Below are 16,354 nucleotides of genomic sequence, written 5' to 3'. Positions count from 1 at the left end.
TTTTTTCAAAGAAAATCCATGAAATCAATTTAATTTCAGCATTTTCAGCCAAGTTTCAGAAGGTTTGCTGATGTAGTTCTCGAAAACTACATCAGCAAACCTTCTGAAACTTGGCCCAAGATACTTGACAGTCATATGAAGCAAAAATCATCATTATCTCGAAATGCATATTCTTTAAAACTCTGAAATTAAATTGATTTCATGGATTTTCTTTGAAAAACGGAAATAACATTTTAAAATGGCTGTATCTCGAGAACTACATCAGCAAACCTTCTGAAACTTGGCCCAGAGATACTTGACAGTCATATGAAGCAAAAACATCATTATCTCGAAATGCATATTCTTTAAAGTGCTGAAATTGTATTGATTTTATGGATTTTCTTTGAAAAAATCGGAAATAACATTTTAAAATGGCTGTATCTCGAGAACTACATCAGCAAACCTTCTGAAACTTGGCCCGAGATACTTGACAGTCATATGAGCATAAAACATCATTATCTCGAAATGCATATTCTTTAAAATGCTGAAATTAAATTGATTTCATGGATTTTCTTTGAAAAACCGGAAGTAACTTTAAAATGGCTGTATCTCGAGAACTACATCAGCAAACCTTCTGAAACTTGGCCCAGAGATACTTGATAGTCATATGAAGCAAAAAACATCATTATCTCGAAATGCATATTCTTTAAAGTGCTGAAATTGTATTGATTTTATGGATTTTCTTTGAAAAATCGGAAATAACATTTTAAAATGGCTGTATCTCGAGAACTACATCAGCAAACCTTCTGAAACTTGGCCAAAATACTTGACAGTCATATGAAGCATAAAACATCATTATCTTGAAATGCATATTCTTTAAAATGCTGAAATTAAATTGATTTCATGGATTTTCTTTGAAAAATCGGAAATAACATTTTAAAATGGCTGTATCTCGAGAACTACATCAGCAAACCCTCTGAAACTTGGCCCAGAGATACTTGACAGTCATATGAAGCAAAAAACACCTTTATCTCGAAATGCATATTCTTTAAAGTGCTGAAATTGTATTGATTGTTTTGGTTTTCTTATTAAAAATCGGATGTAACATCTTAAAAGGGCTGTATCTCGAGAACTACATCAGCGAATGTTTTTATTTTTTGCACAGAGATGCGCTATGGTGTAAGGAATCGATAGACCCCAAAATCTCGGAGTGCATATTTTTTTTCATAATAACGCTATTTCGAGCACCGTGTCAATGGTTTCGGACAACCTGGCCAGAGTGGCCTTGAATTCTTCCTCGTTTTTGAACTTCACGATCACAGAAGCGTCCAATTTGTCCTTGTACATGGACAGCAGATGGTCCGCCTTCAGCTTCATCTTCCCGCGCATGAAATCAAAGATTTCCGGTTCCGTAGTTTCTCGGCAGTTGCCGGCAAACCGAATCTTCAAGGAGTTGGTCTTGAGGTCACTTTCCGCCATTTTCACTCCGCGTTATCGAAATAACAAAAGAAACCAAACGAACTATTGTTCTTATAACAAAGAACAGGCAGCGCGCACGCTGGTCACGAATCGGAAGATTTTAGATACTCGCTCTTGAAACACGTCTAGCTGTGACAATGTCCAAACACGAACTGTGACTTCAAACACTATTTGCTGCGACTACGCACGCAAGCCGCTCGATGTGAGTTCAATGAACGAGAGGACAAAGAAATTCTGCAGCAAATCTCAATGGCAGCCAAGGACGAGAAAGTGCGAGACAAAGGATTGGAGAACATCATGGACCTGGACGCAATGACGAATTACGCGAACAATCGTGAGATTCTTATCAAGCAAAAGGAGAAAACAAAGCCATTTGTGGCAGAGGAGGTGCTCGCTACGTCAAAACATCGTGGAAGTGGTTGGTCTGCTGGACCCAGTCGCTCTCGTGGTGATTCAAAGCCAAGAGGACGGTTTGGAACGGGTCGACCTCGCGTTGTGTGCACCCGGTGCGGTTCCTGGAACCACGACAGCAACTCGAACAGCTGCACAGCACGTGGTTTGCGTTGTCGTCAGTGCGGGAAAATCGGGCACTACGCTCGAAAGTGTCCCGGTCGTGGACAGAACGAATGGAGGCGTCCGGAAAACGATGCCAATGCTTTGGACGAGGCAGAAGCTTGGAAGGAGGAGGTCCCGCGGCGCCCGAAACCCGAGGATATCTCTAAGGTAGAATAGCAGTTTTTGTTAAACTGTTTGTTTTGTAGGAAGAGAGTGATTAAAGTGTGAGTGACGTAACGGTTTTTGCTGTTGGCGATTAATAAAATGAATTGAAGCCGAGACTGATGCGTGTGTTTTCGTTTATTTTGATTAACAGGTCGATGATTCTGGCAGCAATGGAAGTGATGGGCACATCTTCTGCATGATCGATTCCTATCCAGTGGAATTTCTAATCGATTCCGGTTCGTCAATCAACACGATCACAGAGGATGTGATAAACTGACTGAAGCCAAGGTTAAGCTGTACAATGAGAGGTCACACTGTAGCCGGAGCTTCACGGCATACGCAAGCCCGGACTCGTTGTGCGTGCTGACAATGTTCGAAGCTCACGTGTCAGTCAACCCATGGAAGCCACACACTTATGCAAAGTTTTTCGTCATTAAGGGAGCCACGAAATGCCTTCTGAGTAAACGAACATCCGAGGAACTCCATGTGCTCAAGGTTGGAATCAGTGTTGATAACATTACCGCGAAGGTTGAACCGTTTCCGAAGTTCCCTAACGTTCAAGTCAAGTTGTCCATTGACAAAAGCGTTCCTCCCAGACTGATCTCGTACCTCCGTGTGCCGGTGGCTATGGAAGAGAAGGTGGACGCTAAGATCATGGAAATGCTGCAAACCGACATTATCGAAAAAGTTGAAGGCCCGCCTGTATGGATCTGATGGGAATTGAGATCAAGGTTTTTGGATCGAGCATCAAGATGGACTCGTTGGCGAAGATTGCCGAGCTGGAGGTCGCCGAGAAGGAGAATATGAAGGAAAAGTTGATAACCCGGATCAGGTTCGTCTCGATCGTTGCGATCTGATCGAGCAGGTCATGATCGGCGAGGACACGCTACTGCGCTTCAGCGGAGTTCTCCTCGGAGAGGCCTGTACCGTCGTAATTCGTGGGGCAACCCAGCTGATCTTCGCCGAAGCGGATCGTTCGCTGCACGATGCCCTTTGCGCGCTGGCCGCGGAAACGTTCGGTAAGGAATCGATGGCCATGGAAGTGTTCGGTCTCGTTCTGCTCCAGCTGACGACGACGATCGCCGACAACACTCCCTGTTCAACTTTCGTTGGGTTTGGTCGTCTTTCGAGCTAGCTTAGCGCGATTTGACGGTGTTTTGTTAACTTTCGCCGACGGCAGCGACGGCAGGGAGTAAGTCGACGGAGCACAGGGCTCAGGACGGAAAGCCGTTCTACTGGAACGCGGCCTTGAAGAAAAGTGTGTGGGAGAAACCGGACGGGTTCCAACCCAAAACGCAGGCGGCGACGGCGACCGAAGGAGGAGGAGAGGACGGGGGCGAATTTCGACCCGACCCGCAGGAAGGCTATGGGGGAGATAAACGTCGGCGATGGCCAGGAAGTGAAGAAAATGCTTAGCAACAACAAGTTCAGCCCGCTAGCGTAGAAGAGCAAGAACAACAACAATGCGCACCGAGCAGCAGAAAAAACCATCCCCGTGGTACCAGTACCTATCATAACTTTGCAACTATTTGAGCAAAAGACTTTCTACAGATTGCATTTTATAGAAAATTGTCCAAGGAATTCAATGAAATAAAGTTTTAACCCTTAAATGCCCACTAATATTTTATTTTAACGTTTTAAGTATTAAAAATCAGTTTTGACCAATTCCTTATGATTTTATTTTATCACTATCGTGTTCCTAGACAATTTTACATAATAATCAATGTAGACCTCAAACTAAAATGAACTATTGGCGAGATACAGCGATTTTACTGAAAAAGTTTGATTTTGCGCTGCACTCTGTCCTATGAATTCAAATCCGAAATATGTTTTTCACATATCAAAACCGAACTATGCGGGATTCATCCCTTTTTGTTGAAAAGTACACTATGTACATCCAAGTGCTGCGCAAAATCATTTTTTTTTTTTCAGTACAATCGCTGTATCTCGCCAATAGTTCATTTTAGTTTGAGGTCTACATTGATTATTATGTAAAATTGTCCGGGGAACACGATGGTGATATTATTTCAAACAAATAAATAAAAATATAAGGAATAGGTTAAAATTGAATTTTAATACTTAAAACTTGAAAATATAATATTAGTGGGCCTTTAAGGGTTAAAACTTTATTTTTATCGAATGGAGCACTTCCATGTGAACAGTTTTTGCTTTTTTCTACAATGTATTTCTTATGGAGCGAACTGTCAAAAACTGCTCGACTGCGGGTGCTCCATTCCTTGGACTAATTTCTATAAAATGCAACCTGTAGAAAGTCTTTTGCTCAAATAGTTGCAAAGATATGATTAAAAGAATTTTTTTTTAGAAAATCGTCAAAAAAAAGGTGCGGTGCTAAAAATAGAGGGATGGTCTAATCAGCACCAAACTTGGGATTTCTGTTAACTATCGATAGATGAACGTTCCCTCCAAGATTAGTCCAAATCGGTGAAGGTCGAGTCCAAAAGTGTACTCAGTTGACCTGGAATGACCCATTTCCAGATTTATAACACAGTCCCTATTGAGAGGGAAAGTGCTGTTCCATCCAGATGCTGTAAACTCCTTTCCTTGTGCCTTGTGCGCTATGTATCGCTAGAACCGCGGGGACTTTTTTTTATCGTAATTTTTCAAGCTCTTCCCAGCAGCTATTATTTGTCGCCCGGGGTCTTGTGAAGACAATTGTCTTTTATGGTGCTATATTTGCGGTGTTCCCTTTCTCTTATTTATTTATTTAATTCAAATAATGTAACTTAAGGCTTAGCCTTTTAATCCCTTTGCTCTGATCTGGACAATGCGACTGGACTACAGTGCAATAGAGGAGAAAAGCAACTCGCGACAAAATTTTGAGGCTAGGAATTTTGACAGGTATGATTTTCATAAAGTATTCGCCTCCTTTTCTGTCCCACAGAAAAACTGGGGACAATGTAGCTGTCAAACTAGGCCAAAATGTCCTCTATAGAGGAGAAAATCGTAGCGTCAGAAATTAACTCAAATCACTCAAAGTTCATTTTGTGAGTGACTTTTGGCCTGGTTTGACAGCTACATTGTCCCCAGTTTTCTGTGGGAAAGAAAAGGAGGCGTATACTTTATGAAAATCATACCTGATAAAATTCATAGCCTCAAAATTTTGCCGCGAGTTGCTTTTCTCCTCTATACCGATCAGCTGGGCATTATTTACATGCGAAGACACGAGGCAAGTATTTTGGGAAAGAGGTGCAAAGGAATATCCCAAGATCAATCACATGCTTGAAGAGCACGTGAAGCAACCGTTTTATACTCATGCGGTTGCTGCTACCTCTTAACTTAAACCTAAGGCTGCAACCCTGAGAAGAACACATGACTTTCCGCTTATGAGGCGAAACCCGTAACCATTCGGCCACAGAAGGTTGGCAAGGAGTTGTATGTATGTATGTATGTATTAGTACCCCCGTCTTGGCAGGACTTGGCCATGACCACAGTATGTTTCAACTGAGACGGTTCGGTTAGTAACCGACTTATATCTTAAGGACCTTAAAAGCTTATCATTCTCTATCCAACCATTTGTTATGATATGATTAAATAGACAATGACACTCATGTGACTTGGGCCAGGCGATCCACGACTCCCTCATCCAGTCCATAAAATATATGAAGGCCCTGGGATATTTTTTTGAGAGGGGTTAGTATTTTTTTTGGGGGGGTAAGGCGTTTGAAATATATGGAATATGGATATAATCAATATAATGAAAATAATAAAAAATTATATAATGTATTACAAATAATGGTTCAAATATCAATATATGCCAGAAGAACTTTACAAATTGTTTCGAAGCTTCTATCATATTGATTCAGATTGTCCAAAAAAGTTGAAATAAACAAACATAATTATATGGACAGACATATCTTGGGATGTAAATTTTATACAAATACAAATACAAGATAATTTACAAATTAAGATGATCATGAAACAAAACATATCCAAAGCTGATGGAATTGAAGGGGCTAAATGACAAAAGCTTCGAAACAGCTGTCAAGGTCAAAGGATTTATTCAACTGACTCAATTTTGGAAGCACCAATTTTATATTGCCGTTGAAAAAAGCAATATTACAAAAACTAGACAAAATTCATAACTATTGAAAATGCTTCAAAGGGCAATTCATCATATTGAATGATTTAATCTTGGAAAAATACTATTTAAAAAAATATCAGTGATTCCAAAATGGAGAGATTACAAGAAATAACTACTGAAATATTTTTATTGATGGTCTCCCAGATGGCTCCAAAAGTGGTCCTGAAAATCAATGTAAAATTTATTTCCTGTAACTTGATCAAGACTTGATCCTGTAACTGGATCAAAAAACTGTAAGGTAAGAATGTTAAATGGAATATCGAAACAAATGTGATAGTTTTTTGGAACAAGGCTCAGATTAAATATTATGTTAAAGACAGTTCCAATTTTGGCAGCATTAATTAATTTAACTTTTTGTTAAGAAAATATGAACGATAGAAACTAGGTAAAATCCTTTACAATTAGCCATCTAAAATAGTTCAAAAAGCGCAATAAATTTTATTTATTAGTGTGCTGTTTGCGCGTAAAATCTTTTTTTTTTTTTGATGTTGGAAACCTACTTTTTGAAATATTAGTGATGCCAAAATTAAAAAAAAAAATCATGATATAACATCAAATATATTCCATTTTTACTAGTTTCTAAGGTGGTTCCAAAAGTTTTCCTAAAACTCAATGCTATAATTTACTTTGTAACTAGATAGAGTTCTTTTAGAAAATCAGTTAACTGAAGTCACCAGATGGATCCAAAACTATTGAGTTGAAAATTTGAATTATTATATATTTATAAAAACAAAACAGAAATGAAAGAAAATAAAAGCAAAATAGTGCAAAGAAAGGAAAATAAATTTGTGAACAAGAATGTTTAATGAGAATAAAATAGAGTGGAGAGCTTAATTTAAAACTAATGATTTAGTTTATTTGAAAAAGGAAGCAGATTGTTAAACCAACATTAAATGTTCGTCGCAAAAAAAAAAACGAAAAGTAGGCACTTACAAATCTTAATGAAAGTTTTTGTCCCTCGAGCCGGCGAAGGCTGGAGTAAATATAAAGAGTTTTGGCATACCTGCTTCAGAAACAAACACCTCACAAGTCCATGAGCGACTAGCCGCCGGATACACAAGCCGCTTATCAATCGATCTGCCATCATAATCCATTTTTGTCGGTCAGAGTTGATCGCCTGACAACTTGAAATCCCAGCAGGCGCTGCACTGTCGCCATTCAGCATTAAGCAAAAGCTGACCAAGTCTCATCACCCCAGGCAACGTTCTTCCGTAGACTTCGCTCACTCGCCTTAGATAACTTTTTCATGTTTTTTTTTTTACAAATTATTACATAAATGCACGAATTAGCATCCTCTTCTAAAAATCACTAACACATCAAAAGCAAACCTCACAGAAGCTACACGCAAGACTAGATATGACCACGGAGAACATCGAAGACTTGAACAATAATAACCGGATTCCAACCGGAACAGCCCGTAAAACGGCCGTCAGCACTACAACAATTCACTCACAAAAGTAAAAGACCGACCACTCTAGTTAACTCTAAAAGAGAACTTCCATTCAATCACAATTTTAAACTAAAATTTAATTAGAAATAACAATTTTCAAATTCTAAAAGAATGAAACGAAAAACGCGGAGCAAAAACATAAAACGTCACGACGCGCGCACGGCTTGCTTCGATCCCACAGAAGGTTGGCAAGGAGTTGAGTATAAAGGTGAAGAAAGTGGGACCAGTCGTCGTCCGGTGGGTGGCCTACCGGAACGAAGAACCGCACGTGACCCAGTGCAAGAACTGTTTGCAGTTCGGTCACGGAACCAGTAACTGCCATCACAAGCCCAGATGCAGCAGCTGTGGGGGTGCCCACAGCGTAGAAAAGTGCAAAGCAGAAGAAAATCAAGCCAAGAAGTGTGTCAACTGCTCTGGATCTTACGAGGGTCTGGACCGCAGCTGTCCCAAACATGCGCAGTTCATCCAGTCGAGGCAGCAGGCGTCCAAGCCAAAGCCGCCAGCATGGAAGAAGGACAAACAAACTCCGGCAGGAGCCGCGTTTACCGCTGCGGATTTTCTTCTGCTACGTCGTGAAAATACTGGCGCTGGCGCCGGTGCAACCCCGAAGGAGCAACAAGGTGAACGGAAGCTGTGGGCCATTTATCAAGAATACAGAGTTCGCTTGAGGCAGTGCAAGAAACCCGAGGAACAGATTGATGTGATCTCACACTTGTTGACACATGGCGCGGGAAAATGATCATCTTCTTATTATTATTTTTTGTATTTTCGTTCCTCGGTCCTAACTTGGTCGCAACACCTAAATTAAAAGGACCTAATAAAAATAAGTTATGAAAAAAAGTAACGCTTATCTAACGAAGAGTAAGAATGTTGGAGGTGGGGTTTTGCAGGACTTTCTATACTCATACTTTTTTGCAGGAGCACGAGTAATCCACATCCACATAGAGTTATCTACGTGCGCATGTATAGCGTGTACGTACACGATGGATTTCTAGGTTAAAATTTGTACCCGCCAGCCAAAACAAATGGTAAACTAGTGTGCGTGAGATCGGGCTTAGATAACTCAATTACTAGTCAGATGAGTTTTTAATATAGTTATAATACTTTATCAACATGTACTGTAATAGAGACTGTAATGCTATATTATAAATGACACATTCTCCGGCAATGTACACCTTGGGATGAATTTTTGAAAAGCGTGTATGAGCTATTTGGACATTTTTCCTCGATTCTAGACTACTTGAAGCTTCAAAAATCATGGTTTTCATTAATTGATCATTTGAATATCATTTTGTACAAGTTGGTTAAGTTTTGCATCAATTCGTGATAAAATCATCGATTAAAAACATTTTTCTAAAAACTCCTGGTTTTCAGCGAAATAAAATCCAAAAATTATCCTTTTGATTGCATTTTGTAGGTTTTTAGATGTACTTAACGGAAATGTCATGGATTTGCAGTTTATCTTAAGTTAAGTATTTTTTCGAACTAGTGTAAGTTTACCATTTTATTGCGTTGCAACGTCACGAAAAAGGGACAGTTGTTTATGCCAACAGAAAACTAAACATTCAATCATTTTGATATTTTGGATGCTCTTTGTACTTGGAAAGAGCTTTCAAATGCAACCTAGAGCGACTAAATTGGTTGTCTAGATCCAAAGTTACAACAGGTTTAAGTTTGCGTTGCAACGTCACGAAATTTTAAATCATATTAGTCACATGGCAAAAAAGGTGTATGCGTAGTTGGTTTTTGAAAATAAAAGGATACTAAATATTATATATTTTTTATATAATGTTTCCGAACATATTTACAGAAGAATTGTACATGGGTCATTCACAAATTCCGTTACTTAAGTTTGTATGCAACTCGAATAAAAGTAGGTATTTTATGAAACTTGTTGAACAAATCAAAATAGACCGATAGACCAGGGTAAAAATTCTAAAACTTTCTTAAAAGTAATCACGTGGTAACTGAATGGCTCCTTTATGATAAACTGATTTACGTGAGGGTTCATTCTAATACAACGCAACGATTTTTTTATCCCACACCCTTACGTAGGCCAAATTACATTAAAATTCACTAAACAATAAAAATCACGTGATTCGATTGTTTTTTTACAAACTTTTGTCACTTTATTGTTGGACGAACCCTTACCTAAATAAGTTGTATGCATCGTTTAGTTGTTCGCAATTAAATATGTTATGTTGTGCAGGCAAACAGTTTTATTATTTCCTCAAATATTGCGCGTATTGAGAAAAAATCAGTTTTGGTGATTTTCTTGTAGGGGTCTCAAATAGAGATCCTTAATAGGGAGACTGGTCGAAGTGAATTTGACGTACCCAAACAGACACGAGTTTGACGTATCCAAACGAGCATTTGCCTTTACGCCCAGCAAAACTTATCAGTGTTGCCAAGCTCAAAACATACGTTGCTAGATCGATTTAGCCAGCTTAGACCAGTCTCCCTATTTAGGGTCTCTAGTCTCAAAGATAGGAGCGCAAGCGTATTTCAAATTCATCGCAGCAACCGTGTTGATTTCAACTTTCCATTGCTGTCACATTTTTACAAATGTTAAGAAAAATGTCGGTTTCCGTACCAGGTCGAATGGGGCAGAACGCGGGCGTGTTCACCAGTGGCCACCTGTTTCTGGTTCCAGAGTGACCAGCCTATCGGCATTACTACAGATGATTATATTTTGCAATTCCAAGATGTTTGATTTGTCGCACATTCCGGAAGTGTCCTCCAGTGGTCACGGGTAACCGGTTCCGGAGCTTAATATTCAACATGATGAGTTTCTAGCTAGAACATTATTGGAACCGTTTTTGCGGTTCCCTGGAACCGGTTCCGGATTGGCCACAGTTGGCTGGAACCGATTTCAAACTATCAGGGGCTGTATGTAGTGTAGCTATGTGATGATTTACAAAAAAAAAAATCCGTTTGAAAAAAATTGGCCCACTGTTGATTTTGTAACAAAAGCTGTAAAAATCATGTTTTAGTATATTCCACGGGTTGCACTTTGGAAAAATTATCTATACGGGAGCTTAAAGTTGAGGTAATAACCCGTCAAATGCAACCGGAAGCAATCCGCTAGGTGTTATCGTTTCGGAGATACAGGTCCTCAAATTCGGGTCCTCAAAAATGACTTTTTTCGGTCGTAGTAGGTTCCCTGTTGCCACAGTGACCAAAACCGGTTCTGCCAGTCAGAATCGCAAAGAAGACATCCTAACCTTTCATTTGCGGCCAAGACATCCAAAATCGGTTGAGATTCCGAATTTTGGAAGCCAAAAACATTTCTGGGTCATATAGACCCCAGAACCATAAGTGTATGCATGAAACGAAGGCCATGCCCGGGTAACCTTCATGGAGGTTCTCCTCGGGGCATGCCACGATTAGCGTATGCCTGGGCAGCTGGTTCACCAACGAGGGGGGAACCTGCCCGACGAAACCAACAACGCCCGCTGAGCCTCCGTTCGACGGAACGACACAGCTTGTTGCGAAGGTCGCAGATTCCGGCACTTGTACGGATGCCAACAAGCCGGCCGCAAAGGTCGCAGAACCGCAGATTCCGTCACCAAAGATCAGTCAGTTAAAACCGACAGCCATCACCAAAAGTCCCAACGATTTTTTTTTTTCAGATTGAAAATCAACATGTTTTTAAAATTTTTGTCGAAGCCTTCTCTATAGATTTTCCATTGCGACGATATCTTTCTGCGGCGATTAATTGGAGCGCAAGATTAAATTTTTTCTCGAAATGATTAATATTATTTAAAAAGCACAAAAGTCAACAAAATAAGTTACGTTGTTTGCAGATCACCCCTTAGGGGCCATCAACACACGATATGGGCACTTTATTCATAAATTTCAGCCCTCCTGAAAACTTGAAGCTCCCCCTTCCATTCTAAATTTTCCACGTGTTTTGTAAATTGCTCAAAACCATTAAAATATTAAGGGAGCGTTCTTGCATTACGTAACAAAACATTTATATTTTTAGACCCCCTCCACCCCCTGGGAATACATTTCCGATACATTTTTTTTTGTATAAATCTTGGACCCCCCCTTAATATTACCCCGTTACGTAATGCATGGACGTCCCATTACATGGATAGAGGAGAGGAGAAGGGGGGGGGTGATAATGGAATAATACAAATATTTATTTTTACTTTGAAACGCATTGTAAAACTGTGTAAATCGTACTGCTACTGTGAAAGCGATATAGGGGAGGGGAGGGTCTTACATGGGCGGGCCAGTCAATTCACATGTCCTTGTACTGTGTATTAATGTCTTATAATAAAATCTTAACCTAAAGTTGTTCAAACTAACAAAAACTACGATTTATTTTGAAACTAAAATTTCGTGACGTTGCAACGCAACGAAAACCCCTGTTTTCAAAAACAAAGCGTTGCAACGTCACAAAATGTAAGTGGTCTTTAAAAATCGAGGTTTGATTTTTTCGTAAAACTAATGATTGCATTCGATTTGTTGGTCAATTTTACATTAAAAATGGAAGGAGAACTCAAAATTTGCCGTTTAACAGAGCAGAGTTAATGGCAAAACATAAATTGGGTCAGGATTGAGAAAAAGTCACGCGTTGCAACGTCACGCTACATATTCCCCTCTCAAAAATAGAATATTGACCTAAAATAATGTTTCAACACTGCTTCTTATAGGAAATTTAATGCCCTTTCCGAATCTGTAATAACATATATACCTTTTTTATGTATTTTTTGAGTTACAGCCGAAATACTAAAAAAAGAAAAGTCAAAGCGTTGCAACGTCACGGCGGAATGTGTCAAATATACTTAACAATAGAACTTATTTTCGTTTGTAATTTTCCTATTTCCTAAAGTGTCTTCCTTGACCTGAACAAAATTGTTAACTAACAAGTTATCGTACTAAATAAATCAACAAATTACAAAATTACAAAAATTACAAATTAAACGAAATCAAACCGCGTTCTGGGAAAACTCTCTTAGCGCTACCATACATATGGTTGAACCAAAACTGGTACTTGACGAGTGTGACCAAAATTCAGTAAAACGTTACTGAATTTCAGCGAAAGAAATGTAGTGTGCTTTTACCTAAAGTTGTTTTTTTATTTGAAAAGAAGGTTTGAAATAAGAAGCAGTGTTCGGATATTTTGTTGATGCACTGCATATTTTTCTGCCGCTGCGACCCGAAGAACGCACCTGAGCTACAAGGTCTACAGAAGAATTATCCATCCCCTTCGGTAAATTGCGTCAATGTTTTCACTATTATGATACGCAAACCAGAAAGCGATTTAATTTATGATACTTTACACTGCCAGGCTCACGATTTTTTCTAGTTTTCAACAAAAAATAGTCCTGCGATAAGTAATAATCAGATTTATTTTCCAGATGCGACCACACAAAAATTTGACATCACTACACACTGCTGCACTATGAAGCATTTATTTTTAGTTCAAGTGGGTGGGGTAGATGGAAACAATCAAGTTTAATATTTACCAGAATTCACATCACAGTGGATCGTAAAGCACAATTTTACCTTTTATTTGAATGTCAATCGATTCCATACGTATTTAATAATAAAATTTAAGCTGTTTTCCTTCGATTTTACAGAAAAATTGATAACAGAATAGATTTTCTGATTTTCTCTTTGACAGCCATATGTTATGATCAAAGTAACAGTTACACGACGATTGAAGTGTATCAAGAAATAAAATTTACTCAGTAATCCTTCACGCAAAATCCAGATAACACAGATCTGTGTAAAATTTGACACAGATTACCCAAAACCAGGAATACACAGAATCCGTGTAGAAGCCTTGTGTATATATCAAGGTTACTGTAAGACAGTACCTACAGTAACCTTGTGTATATATGCTTGTACACAGAACTGTGTACAGCCGTTGATGTCTGTCAAATCTTTGTAATTTTGAAACAGCAATCTGTGTAAAATTTTACCCATTATATGGGTAACAAATTACACAGAATCTGGGTAAACTAATTACATTTAGTTATTGTTTTGAACTTTGAATTTATTTAAACAATATTTTTTACGATGCAAAGGAAAAAGAAACATCATGAAAGATTTATTACTGTAAGTTTGAAACTGACTACATTTCATTAACAATAATTGTACACATAGGGCCAAAGAAGATGTACTCTTGTGAGACCAGATGGAAGGTCGTCAAGCAGCTTCCGTGGCAGATAATTCCGCTGCACTTCAGGGATGGTATTTTCTCGTTTCCTCGCCGATGGCGAGGGCTTTTAGATGTCTTCCCTCACTCAAATCATCAAATTTTCGGCGTTCTCCCAAAACTGCACCAAGAGAGCGAAGCGAAAACGACGCCGATGAAATAGCGAGCAACCTTGCGAGCAACCAACAAACCGATGCGTAAGACGGAAAAAAAAAATCTCTCACACAGCCAGTCCCATTGCTCAAAAAGCAAGAGAAAGAGCAATCGTGAAATTCTCTCGTCCGTAAGTGCATCTCCAGCGCTGGGTGCAAACATCGAAGCAAAGCTAATTTCTGGAGTTTTTTTTGAAAAGGTCCTATAAACCAAATTTTTATTTTTTGCTTTTTGGGTGTTTTTGAATATCCCTGACTCAAGGCGGTTCTAAAAACACCCAAAAAGCAAAAATTGAAAATTTGGTTTATAGGTCCTTTTCAAAAAAAACTCCAGATTTGCACCCGACGTCAACCCCATCGCGGTACCTGTCGCGGTAGCAAATTTGCTCTCAGTTCTTCGGGATTTCACTTTGCTACCCGGTATTCTGCCTGTTTGCTACCGCATCAAATGGAATTATGCACGGAAAATCGAATCAAGCACGGATTTTTTTTTTTAATTTAGAAAATTTAAAAAATCTAAAAAAAATTTAAAAAATTAAAAATTTTTAAAAAATTTAAAAAATTTAAAAAATGTAAAAAATTTAAAAAATCAAAAAATTTAAAAAATAAAAAAAAAATTTAAAAGATAAAAAAAATTTAAAAAATTTAAAAAATTTAAAAAAATTTAAAAAATTTAAAAAATTTAAAAAATTTAAAAAATAAAAAAATTTAAAAGATAAAAAAATTTAAAAATTTAAAAATTTAAAAATTTAAAAATTTAAAAATTTAAAAATTTAAAAAATTAAAAATTTAAAAAATTTAAAAAATTAAAAACTAAAAATTTAAAAAATTAAAAAATTTAAAAATTCAAAAATTTAAAAATTTAAAAATTTAAAAATTTAAAAATTTAAAAATTTAAAAATTTAAAAATTTAAAAATTTAAAAATTTAAAAATTTAAAAATTTAAAAATTTAAAAATTTAAAAATTTAAAAATTTAAAAATTTAAAAATTTAAAAATTTAAAAATTAAAAAATTTAAAAAATTTAAAAATTTAAAAAATTTAAAAAATTTAAAAAATTTAAAAAATTTAAAAAATTTAAAAAATTTAAAAAATTTAAAAAATTTAAAAAATTAAAAAAATTAAAAAATTAAAAAATTTAAAAAATTTAAAAAATTTAAAAAATTTAAAAAATTTAAAAAATTTAAAAAATTTAAAAAATTTAAAAAATTTAAAAAATTTAAAAAATTTAAAAAATTTAAAAAATTTAAAAAATTTAAAAAATTTAAAAAATCTAAAAAATTTAAAAAATCTAAAAAAATTTAAAAATTAAAAAAAATTAAAAAAATTAAAAGATTTAAAAATTTGAAAAATTTAAAAAAAATATTTTTTTTAAAATTTAAAAAAATTAAAAAATTTAAAAAATTTAAAAAATTTAAAAATTTAAAAAATTTAAAAAATTTAAAAAATTTAAAAAATTTAAAAAATTTAAAAAATTTAAAAAAAATTAAAAAGTTTAAAAAATTAAAAAAATTAAAAAAATCTAGAAAAAATAAAAAAAAAAATAAAAAAATCAAAAATTTAAAAAATTTTAATAAATAAAAAAAATTAAATTTTTTTTAAAAATTTAAAAAAAATTAAAATTTTAAAAATTTAAATAAATTTAAAAAAAAGGGGGGAAGAGATTTTTTTTTTCGCCAAAAAAATACTTTTTGCGGTGCTGTGCATTGGAATTCCACAAAAATTGAAAATATTTTTGACCGAATCCAGACATGCTAAATATGATTTTAAACGCAGGAAAATGCATTTCTAATTGTTTTCAGTTGGATGGACTTATATTTCCTTTAAAATTTGGAAGTTTTTTGAAAAACATATTTTTTTGCCGCCTGGTTTTTCTAACCGGGGCGACATAAACTTTGAAAAATATGTGCAACAGCCTAAAATAATTGAAAAAATATTATTTTTTCAAATTAAAATTTTGTAAAAGTAAAATAAAAATGAAATTTTGGAATTTTTATTTTTGAATTTTGGAATTTTAAATTTCTGAGTTTTGAATTTTTAAATTTTTAAATTTTTTGAATTTTTAAATTTTTGAATTCTTGAATTTTGGATTTTTAGAATTTTTTGAATTTTCGAATCACCTACAAGAGCAGACATAGAAAATCTCCGAAACACGCATTCAAAACTTTGCCCCGGCTTGCCGGTACTTGTCGGGTATCAGAAAATGAGTACCCGACAGGTACCGACACATATTTTTCTTCTACAGATGAACTTGAGATCAAATTTGATACCTGCTTTGCTACGCGCGGTGGGAGACTC

General features: G+C 36.1%; 2 protein-coding genes across 5 annotated transcripts in view; one reads left to right on the top strand and one right to left on the bottom strand.

Annotated features, from left to right (window-relative positions):
* LOC6046202 overlaps nt 1-13,394 on the bottom strand; it is a 29,207-nt gene extending 15,813 nt beyond the window's left edge. The window contains exon 1 of one of the 4 annotated variants that reach the window (XM_038264697.1): nt 13,251-13,394. In XM_038264697.1, the coding sequence (XP_038120625.1) occupies nt 13,251-13,278 (28 nt within the window). In that variant the 5' untranslated portion in view covers nt 13,279-13,394. Of the gene's footprint in view, nt 1-7,283; nt 7,390-12,913; nt 13,102-13,210 lie in introns of those variants that run through there. The other 3 variants (XM_038264698.1, XM_038264701.1, XM_038264696.1) reach the window with 3 other exon arrangements.
* LOC119770239 lies at nt 1,623-2,884 on the top strand. The gene is made up of 2 exons (XM_038264705.1): nt 1,623-2,181; nt 2,330-2,884. Exons 1-2 carry the CDS (start codon nt 1,708-1,710, stop codon nt 2,453-2,455), a joined length of 600 nt encoding a protein of 199 aa, XP_038120633.1. The 5' UTR covers nt 1,623-1,707; the 3' UTR covers nt 2,456-2,884.
* Nucleotides 13,395-16,354: the final 2,960 nt, after the last annotated feature.

This window comes from Culex quinquefasciatus, chromosome 3, assembly GCF_015732765.1.
Source record: "Culex quinquefasciatus strain JHB chromosome 3, VPISU_Cqui_1.0_pri_paternal, whole genome shotgun sequence".
In the NCBI taxonomy this organism is placed as follows: Eukaryota; Metazoa; Arthropoda; class Insecta; order Diptera; family Culicidae; genus Culex; species Culex quinquefasciatus.
Note: the sequence above shows the minus strand (reverse complement) of the source record. Positions and strands in the feature narration are given on the sequence as shown.

What these genes read in the sequence shown, in the direction of transcription:
- LOC119770239 (XM_038264705.1), top strand. Translation starts at nt 1,708, where the DNA reads ATGGCAGCCAAGGACGAGAAAGTGCGAGACAAAGGATTGGAGAACATC. An exon ending in AACCCGAGGATATCTCTAAG is followed by an intron (nt 2,182 to 2,329) that starts GTAGAATAGCAG and finishes TTTGATTAACAG; the next exon opens with GTCGATGATTCTGGCAGCAA.